This window comes from Cyrtonyx montezumae, unplaced genomic scaffold (assembly GCF_038088225.1).
Source record: "Cyrtonyx montezumae isolate F1298 unplaced genomic scaffold, pur_monq_1.0 scaffold_16, whole genome shotgun sequence".
Lineage (NCBI taxonomy): Eukaryota > Metazoa > Chordata > Aves > Galliformes > Odontophoridae > Cyrtonyx > Cyrtonyx montezumae.
Window position 1 is genome coordinate 11,761,298 of NW_027071892.1, and position 17,314 is coordinate 11,778,611.

Sequence of the window (17,314 nt, forward strand, 5' to 3'; positions counted from 1 at the left end):
GCCTTTGTCCTGGCCCAGTCATTAATGCCTCCCTGACCTGTGATGCTGTGTTACTTCACCACCCTCATCTCCTTGGTCACCCCTCCAAGCGGCCCTTGGGATTTCCCATGCCCCTCTTTGCCCCCCGCTGTGGCCGCGGAGTTGCATGGCTGCTGTTTGTTCCCCAGGTTTCTGACTGCCTCTGTGTTTTGCTCTTCTCCCTGGAGATGCGCTGTTGTGGCCGCAGTCAAACACAGAGCCATGGCTTTGTAACAGCTGAAAGCAAAGATGAACTCTTGCCTTTGTGCGAAGTCTGGAAGGGTGATGTGCTGCTGCGGCTCACAAAGGCAGAGGGGGAAGCTGGAATTTTCTCGCCCTCCCTCTCAGCTCATCGTTGACTCTCCAGGGAAACAGCCTTGCTCTTCCCTACCCTTTCAGGCAAGGATGTCTTTCACTGGGGAATTTAATCCACTGCAGGAAGGCTTTTATGTGTCTCTGGGGGTTTTCTACTAAATGCCTCAAAAATATAAAAAGAAAATATAAAATATAGAAAGAAATAAAAAGAAGCATATAATAATATATATACAGTCTAACTATAATAACAACATATCAGAACAGAAAAGCAATATAAAAAGAAAAACAACTGCTCTCTAGTGACTGAAGTTCCTAAGCCCGCTTTTGCACTGGAGACCACTTCACACCACCAATGGCTCTGCTCAGTCACTTATTTCCAGTGATGTAATGCCCAGGGAAGCAGTGGAGTCACTGTCCCTGGAGGTCTTCAAGAACTGTGTGGTTGTGGCACTGAGGGACACGGCTCGGTGTCATGGTGGGGCCGGGTTGGAGGTTGGACTTGATCTTAGGGGTCTTTTCCAGCCTTAAGGATTCTAAGGAGGAGAGGAAAGAGCAGAGGTGCAGAGGAAAGAGCAGAAGCAGAGACTGCCCTCAATTCTATGCAAAAGAAGCAAGTGAGCATTTTATTGTGATTAGCCTTCCATCAGTAGTGTTTGGAGGAATAGCAGGAGATGGGACAGCACAGAGCATTACCTGGCTGGACTCCTACTTGTGCATCCTGGTCTAGGGAGTCTGCTTTGGTAGGAGGTTGGACGAGATGATCTCTAGAGGTCCCTTGCAACCCCCACAATTCTGTGATTACATCCTCTAGTAAGTAAAAAAAGAATAAAGGATGGGGAAGACTTCCCAGTCCTCAACAGCCAAAGGCAACATCTTTCTTCTGGTCCAGAGCTGGCCAGGACATCTGAAGGCTCTCAGTGCTGCACCCTGTGCCATGATTAATTCAGTTAATTCTGTTCTATAGTGGCTTAATGCATATCAGAGACTAAAAGGTGTCACGGTGGCAGTGCAGTAGACGTTGCCTGTACTGACAGCCACGACTGCAGGAGACAGCTGTGTGCCTGGGGTGAAACAAGCAAACAAGCAGGAAAACACGCAGGGCACTTCTCTCTCACTCTGCAAAGCTCCAGTCATTAGGGGCAACTGCTTGACTCTGGGCTCTTCCAGTTAACTCATCTGCAATCTGAATCACGCATGAAATCGTAAGAAAATCTAAATAAATCAGTATCAGAAAATGTGCGACAGGCATTCATCCCTGCGAGGACATGACCACTTTAATACTTGTCAGGGTCAGAGCACACAGCTGAGGAAATAGCCCTGGACAAATCTACATCCCCAGGAGAATAAAACCAGAAGACACACAGAGCTGCCCAGCAGGCAGTAGGAGCAGGAGCAATGGTAGCATTACTTAACTATGTGCAATTTGCTCTCCCTATCTTGATTTAAATTACACTGCCAGAAAAGACTGACAGTGTCTGGAATCAAATTGCTGAGAAAAGTGCCTCTTCAGAGGGAGAGAAAAAAACACAACCCAAGCACACACAGTCTTGCAAAATGCCTACTGTGATCTGGGACAGCAGGATCTAGGACCGAGGAATTTTCATTAGGATGACTCTTTTAATTATGCCAGGCCAAACCCCTAATGCCTCATTGCAAAGCAGGGATTTGCATCCCTGATGTTTCAGGGGTGCACATATCAATTTGGGTCTCTTTTCCAGAGCTGGGCATGGAATCTCTGAACTGCTCCTTCACTTCTGCAGACCGCCGTGGGCTCTGGGGACCATCTTCAGGATGATAGGCTTCTTTGGCTGCATGAAACCTTTCGTGTCCAGAACCAGGGGGATCTTGAGAGAAAAAGAAAAAATAAAAAGAATAACACACAGAAGTGCCTTGTAAGATGGGCAAAAGGACTTTCATGTCATGGAAAACACCCCTACAGCCCACGCACATCTCAGCCACCCCTTGTCTGCAGTGCACTGCCTGGCTTTGCAGCTGTGAGTATTGCAGGGCTCTTACTACTGCACATGTATAACAGCTGTGAGATAGCAGCCCTCAGCTCTTGAACCAAGTGGTTAGTGAATGCTAGTGTCCACCTGGGGCAGTAAGAGGAGCACAGCACACTTCTCAAATGAGGTAAAAGCAGCCAAAACCCATCCAGGGAGCAGAAGCCAAAAAGGGGCAGTGGTACCACATAGTTTAATGCCAAAATGTGTCAGCATGAAGGGCAGTGAGGCTGTAATGGGAGCTGGAGGAGCAATAAGCTCTCTGGGAAGGAAGAAATGAAGAGATATGCTCCAGATGAGTCTAAAGGAAAAAGTTTCCTCACATAGAAAAGTTCTGGGCTCCTTTGGGGTGGAAATTTTAACAAAAACAACTGAAAACTGGTGATGGAGGGAGGCACCTTGCAGGTGCCACTCATGTCCCAGCTCTCCTTCTCCTCATCAGGACAAGGGCAGTGCTCCCCTAGCCTGATATGCTGCACTAAAAGCCCCACATCCCAGTCAGCCTCAGGAAATCTCAGCAACATGGCTCTGAGCCCAATGTGCCATCAGTGGTGGAGTGAGGAGGCAGCAGCATCCGTACATATATTCCAAAAGGATGTTCTGGGGTGAACTTTTCCCTCCCCCTCAGATCCAGCATACATGACATCTTCTGAAGATGAGCCCAGAAGAGCCCCATAAACCTATGGCCACCAATAATACAATACATATTTAACTTGTCTCCCTTTAATTAAAGGCAGTTATAAAAATAATCAATTTTATGGATTGCAGAGGACTAGAAAAATGTCATTAGACTTGGGGGAGGGTGGATAGGTCACTGCATTGTTAATGGACTATTACAGTCTTTCACCTCCAGGTTACCAGTTGAGTAGCAATCTGAATCTGCAGAGATTCCAGCCGAGCACTTGTGCCAAGCTATAATTCCATGAGTATTTTTGTTTCATACAGCAAATGTCCTTTGAATGCACTTTGTGACCCCTCTGCTCCAATCTCCAGGCTCACCTCGTGAGCAAAATGCATTAATGGCACAGCCTTTGGTGGCAGCTGGTGCAGCAAGGCAGGTCAGGGCTGGGCACCCAGTGCTCACAGCTGGGAGCAGCAGCAGACTGCGACCTGGCCACATCATGGGGAGGTGCCACGTTTTCAGGACATGCTGCCTGACAGGTAATCCCTAGCAGCCATCACACTGCCTCGCATTGAGCAGCTCTGCTCTGCACAGCCTGTCCCACCAGTACCATGTGAGAGCCTACGCAGACCCAAGAATGGGTGGGAGGGAGGGAGCCTCTCTGCTTCACCTCTGCCTCCTTCATTCTGCACAGCCTCAAAGTGGGAGAGGGCCACTGCTTCAAATTTAGCTCAGATCATGTTTACTCAAAAACTGTTCTGCTTTAGAGGCTGCCTGGTGGCCCGTAAGAGATGCGTTCCGCTTTCTCGGGGTCTCATTGCAGTTGGCCACATTTGTGTTGCAAAACACAGCCCTGAAGTGAGCTGGGAGGAGATCTGCTCTGCCTAAGCTGGGTCAGGGCAGACTGCAGGGAGCAAGCACCCCGCTGCTTAATTGCACCCGAAGCGAAGCAGAGCACTTTGGGGACTTCAGCCTGATACATCCCACCAACATTTAATCTGCTTCTCTAGAGACTAAAAAAAATGGAATAAAAATAGATGTATCAGTAAGTTGTGCTGAAGTGTTTAAAACAACTGAGAGCATTTAAATGCAGATATTCCCACACGCCTCTCTAATCCACAGTGAAATCTTCCTCCCCGGTCTCTGTGTGAAATGGCAAAGCCCAAGCCTGCAGACAAGCTTCAGTGGTCGTGAAGCTATAGTACCTCGGGGATGAGAGGGATTTAATGTGTAAGTGAGTCAGATCCCTACTTGTCCTGAGACGCAGACAAAAGAGAGCAAGCAGGATCACCCCAGTGGGAACAGAGTACAGATAATGACACATCATCCAATATTCTCACCGGAGTGTCTTTGCAGGGTTTGAATGAGAAGTTCTGCAAAAGGACAACCAAGGCCACTTTCATGACGAGGAGAGCAAACCTCATTCCGATGCAGTTCCTGGGGCCGGCCCCAAATGGCAGGAAGGTGTAGGGGTCAATGTTCTTTCTGTTTTCTTTGCTAAACCTGATTACAAAAATAAAAGAAAATAAAATACATAAGTAAGATTAGAAAGAGCTGCTGTTCTGGGATGTGTCAGCTTTCACATGTGAAGCAATGGGGGGTCTGGGAATGCAAAAGGTTTTGTGTTTCCATGCATATTAGAAGAACACAGCTAAGACCCTTTTTCCTGTCACAACAGACACCTTACCCTTTTGTTTTCATCCAGCAGCTTGGAGGTGGCTGCGCATCTCCAGGTGTGTCAGGTGAACAGGGAAGGCCACAAACATGCTAATGATTTCTTAACTGCTCTTTTCTCAGAACTCCCTCTAAGCTGAACCCAGATTTCAAACCCTAAAACATGCAGGTCTACAGCTTCACGTCTTCCCTTTAGATCAAAGGACAGAGCGAACACAAAGACATCCTCCCCCTGCGTGACTAAAGGGAGGGTTGCTTTTGAGACACATCAGCCATTCCTCTCCTCATCATGAAAAACAGGGAAGAACAATCAGCTTCACAGAGGAATTTGCCACTGAGCATTCTCAGTAATACTTCTTAGTGATCAGTTGGTTTTCATGTCAGAAAGCTTTTCATTCCCAGTGCCACATTAAGTCGGCAGTGAAGTACCTCACTACTGAGACACCAACACAACCCTCTGATGAACTCCCAGCGAGGTAAGTGATCCCTGAAGAGTCCCTGTCCATCTGTGCTTTCCGTTTGTCAGCTGGTATAAAGATCAACTGCTGGGGTAACTGAGGTGCAGCACGCCCATTGCCAGAGCTCTCCCATTGGGGTGGCTCTTCCTGCAGTCAGCACGGTGTTCCTGGGTCCTGGTGGATCATGGTGATCCCAGCAGGACACATTCCCACCCCTAAGCTTTTCATGATGCTTCTGCCATGCTGTGTTCACCTCCGAGACATATCTGCACTTTGGAGTTAGCTTCTAGGACACAGATTTCTGGGCCAGACCACAGTGTCTTCTTGGCCAGCTGAAGATGAGCAAGCCTGGGACATCACAAATATACCTTGGGCTGTTGCCTCATTTTTCAAGCGATAACAGAGCCTCCTAAACAAAGATTGTTTCAGAACTGGGGTTGAAAAATTAGGCTTTATCTCCTACCTATCTTTGCCCTTCCGTCACCGATTTGCATGGCATTGTGCCAGTCACCCAATGGCTCTCGTTTTAATATCTGGCCATAAACCCCTCAACGTTACAGCTGCTGGGAGCTGCTCTCACTGTCGCTTCCTTCAATGCAGTTAATTAAATTCCATGCACAGTTTATGGATGTAGATCATAAAACTCCCCTCACGGTAATGCTGGGACTAGATGTCAGACAATGATAAATGCCCAATTTAAATGTTATAATCATGCATCCCCCGCTTTCTCTGCCATGTCCCCTGCCAGGAATCATGTTAAACGTGCAGCTGTCCCCCACCTGGCCCTCACCTCTCAGGTCTGAATTCCTCTGGCTTGGGCCAGTACTCCGGGTCACGGTGCAGCACGTAGACTGGGATCATGACCACCATGCCCTCTGGGATGGTCACCCCATTGTACTCCACTGTCTTCTTGCAGACCCGCTCAATCCGCCCCCCAGCGGGGTACAGCCGCAGGGATTCATTCACCACCATATCAAGGTACTCCATCTGCATGACTGCATCATACGTGGGAGTGGCCTGAGGATGGCAGGGGAGAGGAAGGAAAAAGTCTGCAAACGTGGGACTTCAGGGTTTCCAAGGTGCAGGTGGGAGTGACCTCGGCATCTCGACACCTTTCTTTACCTTGTTGGGCAAGTTTGCATCAATCTCATCCTGGAGTCGCTTCTGCACATCGGGGTGGATGGCCAGGTGGTAGGAGATGTAGCTGAGGGTGGAGCTGGTGGTTTCATAACCAGCAAAGACAAAGATAAGAGCCTGGGCCAGAATCTCCTCATCACTTAATGCTGAGAAGAGGCATAAAGATGCATGAGAAGCTGAAATCTACAGCACAAGAGTGATTAAACCTCAGGAATCCAAGTCCCACTTGCCATCCAGGTAATGCTGTTCATAACTACTTAAGACCTGGTAGAGGATCTGTCCAGCTGACATGGACTGGCAGCCTCTGGCACTGGTGTGAAGCCAGAAAACCGCTGTCATGGTTGGTAGTGTTACTTTGCTGTCATTAAGAGCAGAATTAAACTGGTGAAGCTCAGAGTAGCCTGAATGTCATTTAGAAAATCTGTTATCTCCTGGAAGAGTGCTTCCATGGTAAGAAATAAAATAAAGTATGGGCACGTGCCAGGAAAAATTAGAGGTGAGGAGATGCCAAGCAACTCCTCTAAGCTCTGGGTTTAGCCAGATTAAGTGCTGAGGGATCAGTAGCCCCATGGCAGTGGCAATAAAGATGGTAAAGGGTTCCACGCTGGTACAGCTGCCAGCATGCAGGCTGCAGTGTGGGGCAACATCCAAATACCATGTCCTTGCAGATCATAAGTTACAAGCTTCCTGATTTGGTAGATGTTGATGGACTGTGCTTTGCCTTGGCTGTGCCATTATTTTTTTGAATCCAAGAGTTTACTTAGGATGAACTTGTAAATGGGCAAGAAGCATGCAGCTTTGTGTGCTTTTCAAAGCACAGCCCACATCACTGGCCTTCAGAGAGGACTTTGCCTTTTGTTGGATAAACAGCCCTCAGGATTTATCCTAGGAAATGAGATGCAATAAAATGTTGCTGATATGTGATAAGCATTATTATGGCCCCGCTACTGAGACCTTGAAACCCCTATAGAATAAGAGGCTACAGACTTCTTCCACAATCTTTCCTCAACTACAGGAAGAACCACCTGCTCTCTGCTGAGAGGACAGATCTCAAGACGTACATTTGTACAAGTCCTTCTCCCCAGCAGTCTTGGAGCTGTCCTGTGAGCTCTGTGAATCAATCATCAGCTGCAGGAAATCCACTCGGTCCTGGGGAGGAACAGAGGAGGTCAGAGGAGATGAGGGGTTGGAGGAAACAAATCTTGTTCAGCACAAGCTCTTTGCTGTGGTTCCTGCTCCACTCAGTCCCACAACTTCAGAGCACTCTGGGGTTCAGATCATAGTGCCACATGACTGCACTGACTTTCCCCATGTCAAAGCCAGGTAGGGCATGTTTCTGCCCCCACCCCCCATTTAATGTACTGTGAGCTATTAGGGAGAGAAGGAAATAGATCCACCACAGCTTCTGAAAACATGAGTATGTTCCTTTTGTGCTAAGGACAGCACAGTGAAGAGAAAAGGCCACCTGGGTTGGACTCACTGTGTGGTATCCTTCTTCCCGTTCCTTCTTCATTTTCATGAAGACAGCATCGAAGAAGTCCACCACTTCGGAAGGTAACAGAGTCACCTTCATCTTTTCCAGCACTGGGATCGTGAAGGGGAACAATACTAAAAGGAGATTAAAGAACAACACATAGCTCTAAAAGGTCCCCCAAACTCAAAATCGGCAAAGAAAGAAGTGGGGCAAATCTACATCTTTACCCAACAAATTGCTTTTCATTGCCTTCAGCTCTTTCAGTTTCCTGATTTCATATCATGATTCACCCTCAGCTGTGCACTGAGTGCAGCTCTCTGTGTAACACAGCAGAAGCTTTCCATGGCGAGCAGGATCTCTGCTCATTAGAGGCTGCAGCAAAGACACACGTGAGCCGTATGAAACAGGACTGTGATTTCCCTAGAGAAATATTTCTACAGACCTGCTGGGGTGAATGTGATTCTGCAAAGCACACCCCACCCCAAGATGGCAAAGTGGTCTCTGAGTTAAGGGAGTTAAAGGAAATGCAGGGAGTCACCACACGTGACCGGGTTTTATGAGAGGAGGTGTATCATACCTATGAGTACGAAAAATGGGTTTAGGAAACTGAATTTGAGGAATTTCTTAATGTTGGTGACAAAGGGGTCGTTGGGGTTGCTCATGGAGTCAATATCCACACTGAAAGAAGTGCTGGTCACCACATCCATGCTGTAGGCTCCAAAAATGCTGAGTAGAGAAGAAAAGAGTGAAGGGGATGAGCCCAAGCAGAATAGTGAATAACAGTCAATCCAGGAGATATCCCAGAGAGAGGGAAAATCTTTTAACCAATGACTCAGGGCAGACTCCTAACATAGCAACTCCTGCCCTGATTTGGCGTTAGTCAGCGCTGTATTTTCCCAGGTGTCCCCGTTTGTATTCATCCCCCCATTTTTCTCAGCATGAAAAGCCTAGGTTGTAGTTGGAAAGCGCTGAAGTGTGATGCAGTTAACGAAGATGACTTTCTGATTCTCATCAGTAGCAAGAAATTGTAAAAACGATGACAAAATCCACATCTATGACTTGCAGGGCTTCTGGAATGAGCTGAACTCCTTCTTTCAACATCACCCCAATAACAAGAGCTGGGAAACAGAGCACAGTTACCCAGCCTGGGCAGAGCAGGGCACAGACAACCTACCACAAGGACATGGTTGCAGCACAGACATGGGCTCTCCAAATGGCTCGGTCACCACACTGAGTACAGACTCTGTTGTATCAGCCCCACAGGTACTCACTTCTTCACGTTCAGTAACTCTTCATCAGCCACTTTCTTCTCAATGTTGTTCACTAATTTTTCACTATAGAGTTTAATGATAGGATACATCTGAAATGCAAAAAACAGAAGTAGTTGACTCTTTCACCCCCTCCAAGCAAAGCTGATCAACTCTGCACAGCCACTTGCAATTTGCCAGGCCACAGTGACCAAGTCTGTGGCTTGTGGAAGAGAGGAGGGCATGGGAAAGGCATTATTTCCAACATCAGTCAGTGCTTTTTACCTCTTTCAGCTTCCCACTGGTGAAGGTTGGGGACAACACAGTGCGAATCCTTTTCCACTGGTCATCTTCAGCTATGCTGACAGCTGATTCCAGTCTCCCATTCAGACCGAAGTTCTGCACAGGGATGATTTTACAGAAAAAGGGACATGGTGATGCTGGGAAAAGGGGGATGGAAACCTTCACCCATTAACAATTTCGTGATGAAAAAACAAATAAGTAAAAAAAGGAATAACCATGAGTGTTGACCAGCCCCTGAATTCATAGCAGCTCTACCAGCAAACAGAAATGGAAACAAAGGTGTTAGTGGTGGAAAGGACATCAATTCATCAAGGCTGATGTCCTAGCAAGACATGCCTCCTCACTGCTTTAGCAGAGTTTCATTGGCATTACTGTCAATAAACCAGGGCACAACAGAGAGCAGCTGCTTGCTGGAGTGCTCGGAAGAAGAAGAAACTTTTTCTTTCTTGGTGCATCCTTCCTGCACCAAAAAGGGAAGCACAGGACTAGACACCCACCCTGCGATTGGTAAAAGTGCTATAGCATTCCTTCACCAAGACGGTTTTGATGAGGCCGAGGTCCAGAATCGCCATCACTGGCTTCCTGCCGTCAAAAATCCTAAGCCAAGAGAAAGACACGGTCAGTGTGCTCATGGTCACGTGGAGCAGAAGCAGCCTGCTGCCCTGTGCAGGGACTGCTGCAGCCCCCACGTCCACACAGCTGCACCCCCTCTGACAAAGCCACCAAGGGGATGAGAAACTGTTTTTTTTATGCAGTAAATCAGGAGACAAGGGGAAAAAGACATTGCCAAACACGGACAGCATGAGCAATTCTGACCATTGTCTGTGCTGTTACAGAAGCATTTCCAAAGCAGCGTGTATTCAGACAAAAGGCAGCTTTAGCAACTGGTGGCTGGAGTCAATTACCACCCCCACCCCCCAGAAAAGGCTACCTGTGGGGGGAGGAGATCTCCCTGCGTGGCCTATGAGGCAATAAGAAGGGAAAAAACTCATCTGTTTCTTCTGTTTTCCAATCAAAACCTTACAAGCTGAATGGCAGGAGCCTTGAGCCACGGCCGAGGGAAGCTGCCATCTTCAAGAGGCTTGAGAACATTTCATCTTTCCAAAAAAATTGTGCTAGGTTTTCATAAAGCTCCTATGTTTTTTTGTGCAATGCTTTGGCTTGGATTTGAGAGGTTCCCAAGAGAAGCGTGCTGAGAGCTCTGTGCCTGCCTGCACGGAGCCAGGGCAGAGCAGGGAGAGAAGGCTGAAAGGGAGCTCATGCCCTGGTGCCAGGAGAAGGGGGAGAAGGATGAAACACACCGCAGCAGCCTGCAGCTCGTTTTCTGCTCCAGACAGACAGAATAACTGCTTCAAAGGCTCAAGGCTCAGTTTGACACCAGCAGCGGAGTTTTCTGGGCAGGCTGCGTGGTTGGGAAGTGATTGGTGCCTTCCCTCACTAATGCATCTGGAGCTGAGAGATAAAGGCATGGTCATGCTGACGTGGTGGGTGTTGGAGGGTGGGGGAGCTCCTCAGCCCTGAGGTCACTAACTCCACTTTAGTGAGCTCTGAATGATCCCAAAGCAGGGTAAAAAAATAAAAATAAAAATAAAAAAGGTTATTTTCAAAGCCTACGCAAGGAAAAATCTCCAGAATTGGCTGCAGTCATCCCAGCCTCATGCTGTACTGAAATCCCAGCAGGACTGAGCCCTGTAGAGATGGATGGAGACCTTTCCAGGGATGAACCCAGGTTTTCCCTATACCTCAACTTGTCATTGCTGGCATTACAGTGCTGAGATGCAGTGGCCACGTCCCATTCTATTTTGGGGCAGAGGAGCACCCCAGAGGATTTTCAGAGAATTTTGCTCTGCAGATGGTAACTCACCCCCAGATTTTACCGTATTTTTCAAAGCACATCTGATCAAAATTCAGGAGCCCCTGCAAAAGAGGAGACAAGAAACAGTTTGTGAACGAAAGAGTGATCAAAGCCATCAGCAGAGGCAGACACGGACACCAGGGGACAGTTGCACTAGAGGGAAAGAAGAGCAGAGAGAGAACAGTCCTTTCAACTTCCACCAGCCAAGCAGAGCAGAAAATGTAGTGGAGATGATACAACTGCAGCTCAACAGGAGGAGCTGCTGCCTCCTTGTCCTCCTGAGATCTTCCTCTTCAGTTCCTGAACCAGTACAATGGTTCTTCAGTATTTCTTTGTTTCCATTAAGGTTTTAACTGATGTTACACACAAAGATGAAACTTACAGGACACGTAACACCACGCATCACCTAAACCAGTAAGGGATCATGCTGTAAGACCAGCAAACAAAAGGTAAAACGCCTCTTCCACAGAAGCTGAAGCTAATACATTATTTTCCTGCACCTGCAGGCAGTTATCTGGGACTGGCTAATACCTCATCATTTGGTAAGGTTTGCTAACTGGAAAACACTACAGCTTTGTACAAATCTATTCATTGGAGTTTTGAGATGGTGAAACTGGGCAGGGATTGCTGAGGACTGACCCAAAGCACAAAGCAGCATGCATTGCTCTGAAAGCAGCAGCCCCAGGTATCTGGAAGACACTTGTCTTCTTGATTTCCAACAGCTCCTCAGCTGCTATGGAGTAGATAGAAATCTAGGAGGGAGGTAATAGCTTAAAATGTGAAGGGAGAGAAAAACAGAACATAGCTCATTCAGATCAGTCAGAACCTGAAGGTGCTTTTCATTTCTGTTTGTATGCTCTCACAGAGCTTCTCACCTGAAAGCACTGAACTGGATGATCTTAGTGGTCTTTTCAAACCTTAATGATTCTGTCATTGGAAGCATCATAGAATCAAGGACAGAGGGAATAGATATCCAAGGTACAGGAAAAGCAGCAGCAGCAAAAACCTAAAGCAGACCTGGAGCAGCTGCTGCCCATACTCACCCGTCGGTACCCCAGGAACGTTCCCCAAAATGGCACAGGCTGTGGTCCAGGAATGCCCAGCTTCTTGAAGGTTTGGTAGGGCCATATCCCATAGCTGCAGAGCAAAACCAGGCTATGAAATGCATTTATGTAACGAGAGAAGAAGAATCTTCCCCCTGAGCCACTTAAATAGCCACTTCCCACCACACAGCAAAGATTGAAGTGCCGGTGCTCTCAGCTGGCTGTGCCAGGCCATAATTCCCTTCTCTCCCCACACCCCTGCTTATCAGCCTTGTAGACAGCATAGGAAAACCCAGCACTAATTTTTAGCCCTCATGAATGCACTTTGCAAAGTGCTGCCCACCAGCTGCTACTTACAGCACCAGGAGGCCCAGGAAAGCGATGAGGAGCAGCCAAGTGATGGGGGAAAGGTCTGGCAGGAACCCCATCCTGCACACAGCCCAGCAGCACTGCCCAGGCCTCACTTTATCAGCTTTTCATATGACTTTCTACTGTGCTCACGTGATGCAGAAGGAGGAGTGCTGTTTACTTCCCTGCTCAGGCTTTAAACCGTGGGCTGGGTTTCTCTTTTCACTCAAGTGTCAGCACTGTGCCCAGGGCCCTGTGGTTTTTATGGATAGAACTCCTGAAGGTGCAGTTTTCTGCAGGAGAAAAGGTAGTGAAAGGGGAAGATGTCCTGAGAGCACCTTTCTCCTGGCCAGGGAGCAGTGAGGCTCCCCACAGGTGGCTCAGCCCAGGTGTGCTTCATCCATTCCTCTTAAGGAAGGGTGGAATGGAAACAGCCATGAAAAGCTGCTGTGCGTTTTCCTGCAGCTCACGGGTGGCTTTTCCTGCAGCACGTGCTGTGCAAGGGCTAAGTACAGGTACCATGTGCAGGCTGGAGCTGTTTGCCTCGTGCTCCATTCGCTATCACTGCTTCCTTAACAGTGAGTGCCAGATGTGAGTCACCAGCAACAAGTCTGGGCAGGATCCCTGCCAAGAAACCCAGCAGGAAGGGCTGGAGCAGCCTGGCTGGCTGGGTTAACTCTTACCTGCTTTGTGCAACTCAGGCTTCTCCTCACCTCATCCGTTGTTCCTGTGATGCAGGTCAGTGGAAGCACTGTCACCCATCTGCCTGGGAGAGTTTTGTGGGATGGAGGACTGAAATGCTGAATCCTTCCTCCCCCAGTCCCTTCCATGATGGGTTATAAAGTATTTCTTCATTCCCATAGGTTACACAAGATTTTGTCCCAGAGAAGTGAATCATGCGTGATTCAGTTACAGTCCCAAAAATCAGTCAGGAAACCTGCTTTGTTTCTGTAGTTTATTTTCCCTTATGACTCTAGCTGCCCTGTTCCTCCCAGCCCCTATCTCCAGGCTGTTCGTCCCAAGCAGATCAGCTTGTATGTACACAAAAAGACCCCAAGATTTTTTTTTTGTTTAAAGTTTGTATTTTCCAGTTGAATCTTGTTCTGTTGGAATGGGACTCTAATTAGGTCAGTCATGTTCCCCTGGCATGGTATGAGCGATAGCACTGGAGAACAGACAATTTATGGAGACCTAAAAATAACCTGTCCTGCTGCTTTGCAAGAAAGATGTGTTTTCTTTGCCCTGCACCTAGGACATCTGCAATTGAGGCTGCTTGGGCACACAAACTGCTGCTTGGGCCCATAGGCAAAGCTGGCCTGGGCCTCGATTTCCTCCTGCAAAAAAAAAAAAAGGGATATTTATCTTTCCAGCCTGACCAGGTTGCAGTGAGGTCACCCGTGTTTGCATGGCTCTTTAAGGCTCTTGGCACGAGGGCTGCACTACACATTCCTTTTCCAGAACCGCCCTTCAGGATTACGTGTGCGCACTGTTCAGCACACGAAGTACAAGTGTTGGCACGGTCCCGTGTTATCAAGGGGTGTGGAAGAGCAGCCGGGCCATCGATTCAGCTGCTGACTGCACTGCTGCTTTCCTCAAAAACAGGCAGTGCTGTGACTGCTGACCTCAGCCTCTGAAAGCTGCCAGCGCAGAGCAACGTCTTTCAATGATGCCACGGGCGTGGGCTGCTTCCTCCTCAACCATGTGCTGATAACCGTAGGTTTTTTCCATCCATAGGAACAGATTCTCTGAATTTGCAGATGACTTCATCAATATCAGTGCTGTTGGCAGCTGAGATGCTTGCCCGTGCAGATACTGCAGAATGACTTCATACCATGGGATTCATGACTTCATCTTAGCCTAGCTAGCAAATGAATGGTGGTGAGCATGCTGCCTGCCTGCCTAACAAAGCTCTCTACCTAACGAGTCTCCAACTAACAAAGGCCTCCATGGGCTTGGGAAGTCAGCAGCAAAGCTTCAGTGCCCACACTGCTTGGACTCACAGGGATGCATCCTGCATTTCATGATACAGCAAAGCAGAACTCTTTTTCCCGGGGCATGGTAGATGTGCACAAATAATGAAGAAAAATGTGTTCAGATAAAGTTCCTTTTGATTTTGTGGGAAAAGCAGGTTCAGAATGAAAATGATTGTTGAAGCAAGAGGAGGAGAGAACAAATATATATAGAACCAAGAGGCAGGCTTAAAAAATGAAAATAAAAGGAGCAAGGAGAAAAATAAATAACCCTAGACCAAAACACAGGGGGAAGAAGAGGAAACAAATGAGACAAATAGAAGGAAAAGGGTCAGCAGTGAAAGCCCTGATTACTTGATTCAGTCAAGCCATTGCCTGTGCTGCTCAGGGCAGGGTGGGAAGCCAATCTGTGTGTGCTCTGGTATTGTTTAGGCTACAAATGCCATGGCAGATTTCCCATCCACCCCAGTGTTTATGTCCGTGCTCCACTCCTAAACACAAAAACATGTGCAGAGGAAACGTGCCTTGAGCACAGCGAGGGCTGGAAGAGGGAGGACGATGCATTTCGGGGCTGAGTGACCTCAAAAAAAGTCCTGCAGTTTCCCAGCAATTTTGTAGAACAGCATCTTGTTCACAACATTTACGGTGTGAGGATTTTCATCTTCAAAATGGGTATGTTGATACCACTAGGTTATTACAAGCTACCAAAGGGTTGTCTGTATTTATCTAACACTGCATTGTTTATAATATCCCTTTCAGGAGCAGGAAAACAAGAGTTCTCTCCTTAGCAGTTTGGCTCCCAGCCCTTGGAAGGCAGTGATTTCCAACCTCTCACCTCTCCCAGCAGGGCTGCAGCCAACCTGCCCACCTTTGGTTTACTTCCCTGCTAAGAAAAAAGCCACGGTCACTTCCTCACTGCAACAGATGCATGGGTTCACACGAGGTGGGATCCAGCCCACTGCCATCAGCACTCCTGTGGGACCCAAATATCGCCTGCTACCACCCTGCAGGGACAACCAAACCACACAAACCAGCAGCCCCAGTGGGTTTCAGCTTGTCCCAGAGGAAGTTTATCACCACTGAACACCATAAATGTCAGGCTGACCAAATTTTGGGTGTAAACGATTTGAGAGCACCGTTTTGAGCTGAAAAGCAGCAGGGGATTATAAGATTTTATAGCCCAGAACTAACAGCGTGGAATTTCAGCCTGTGTTACATTTTCACTATCCTGAGCTGTTAAATTGTGAACACGCTGGCAAGGTACCAAACCATTTCTTCCAGCCAAGAATAACAGAAGTAGCTTGAAAACATTCTCCCCCCCCACCCCGCATCCCACCCCTCAGTAAAAGTACCAAGGACACGCACGTTCCAAAAGGGTTCTTTTAATTAGAAGCAATTTTGCAAAAGAAGAAGTAACTTTCTCATATAAAATAGTGGAGTGGTGAAGGTGAGGCTAACGAGAGGTGTGGAATGGAAATCCAGGGCAAATCCCCAAGGAGACACCGAAGTGAAAGCGATGACCCAATAGCCATAGTTCACTAAAGGGTAACTCCGAAACAGCTGTGTAAGGTGGTCCTACCCCTGAGCTGACAGCAGGTACCACATCAGAGGATGGATCCCAACCCAAGAGTGGCAAAGCAACCTGCTACCACTGCCATGGGCTCAGCATCACCACTGGGGAGCGCCACATCCCAGGTCCCACCTGCAGGACACCACCGTGCCTGCTGGCAAGCAGAAAGGCATCCCTTCCAGATGTAAAGAATTGGACATCGATGGGAAAACACTTTGATATAAAGCTCTGTGACCCTGTGCCAATCTCTATACCAAGTGATTCAAGCCCCAGGAAAGTGCACAGTGATCAAACAGTAATCAACAGAAATAATGATTTTCCTGTCAAGTCTTGAGGCTCCAAGGCCATTTAAAATGGGCAGGTGGCAGCTTTGAGAAGATAAAAGTTCTGAGTCAATGCCTGCATCTCAAATCACAAAAGGATCTCACCTCTTGTTCAAACACGTCTCACCTGTCCCATGTGTCACATGTGTGCTTATCAGTGCTGGCTCTACTACAGTGGGTGGCAAGCATTACACCTTCACAAAGTGCAAGCCAACTTCGTCTGGGAGGGCTGGATCTGAGATGCAGGGGAGAGGAAAAGGAGTACAGAAATACGAAGGAATGAAGGGATTTGTTAGGTAAAGCCATTAGAGGTTCAATTCCAGCCCAATATGTTCAGCCCTGGGGTTTGTGTGCTCCTACTTGAAAAGTGGCTTTCCCTAAGAAGGAGGTTTCATTGGATACTGTACAGCCACGTTGTCATGTGTTTGGCCTCTGTGTAAGCTCAACAGCGACAAACATGCTAACCTAAGGAATGTGACTGAACTAGCAGCAAATCCAGATTGAACAAAGTGGTTTGCAATACAGCTCGCCTCTCTAGCAGTTATTCTGTGATGGCTTTTGCTCTCCAAATAAAACCTCTCATCGCATGTGCCCTTTTGGCCACTACTGATAAAGGAAATGGTCAAAGATAGGAAGTTCTGGGTTCGTGTTTTCTCTTATGTCTCAGGTTTCTAGGACGGCTGATTTATAGTGGCCCTGACGAAAGTCATCTTTCTTGCTTTTTCTATTTTAAAACTTCCTGACAAATACTTTCTCTAAAAGGATTGCCCTGTTTAGTCTGAAAGCAGCAAGTGGGAGAAGACACTGACGCTCTGTCTGTATAAACTGCTTTCTCTCCTCCCTTTTTGGAGAGCAGACTGGATAATCTTTGGATGACCCAAAGGATTTCTTGAGGATAGCAATGACCAAGATAATAAACGTATCCTCCCCCTTCAAGACAGACTCGGATATTTG

At 47.6% G+C, this 17,314-nt stretch overlaps 1 protein-coding gene across 1 annotated transcript; it reads right to left on the bottom strand.

Annotated features, from left to right (window-relative positions):
* Positions 1-959: 959 nt before the first annotated feature.
* On the bottom strand, positions 960-12,586 carry LOC136046371 (cytochrome P450 3A9-like). The gene is made up of 13 exons (XM_065732935.1): positions 12,507-12,586; positions 12,150-12,243; positions 11,116-11,168; positions 9,749-9,848; positions 9,234-9,347; positions 8,973-9,061; positions 8,279-8,427; positions 7,708-7,835; positions 7,289-7,376; positions 6,213-6,373; positions 5,881-6,107; positions 4,299-4,461; positions 960-2,177 (listed from the first exon to the last, which is right to left on the bottom strand). Exons 1-13 carry the CDS (start codon positions 12,575-12,577, stop codon positions 2,082-2,084), a joined length of 1,533 nt encoding a protein of 510 aa, XP_065589007.1. The 5' UTR covers positions 12,578-12,586; the 3' UTR covers positions 960-2,081.
* Positions 12,587-17,314: the final 4,728 nt, after the last annotated feature.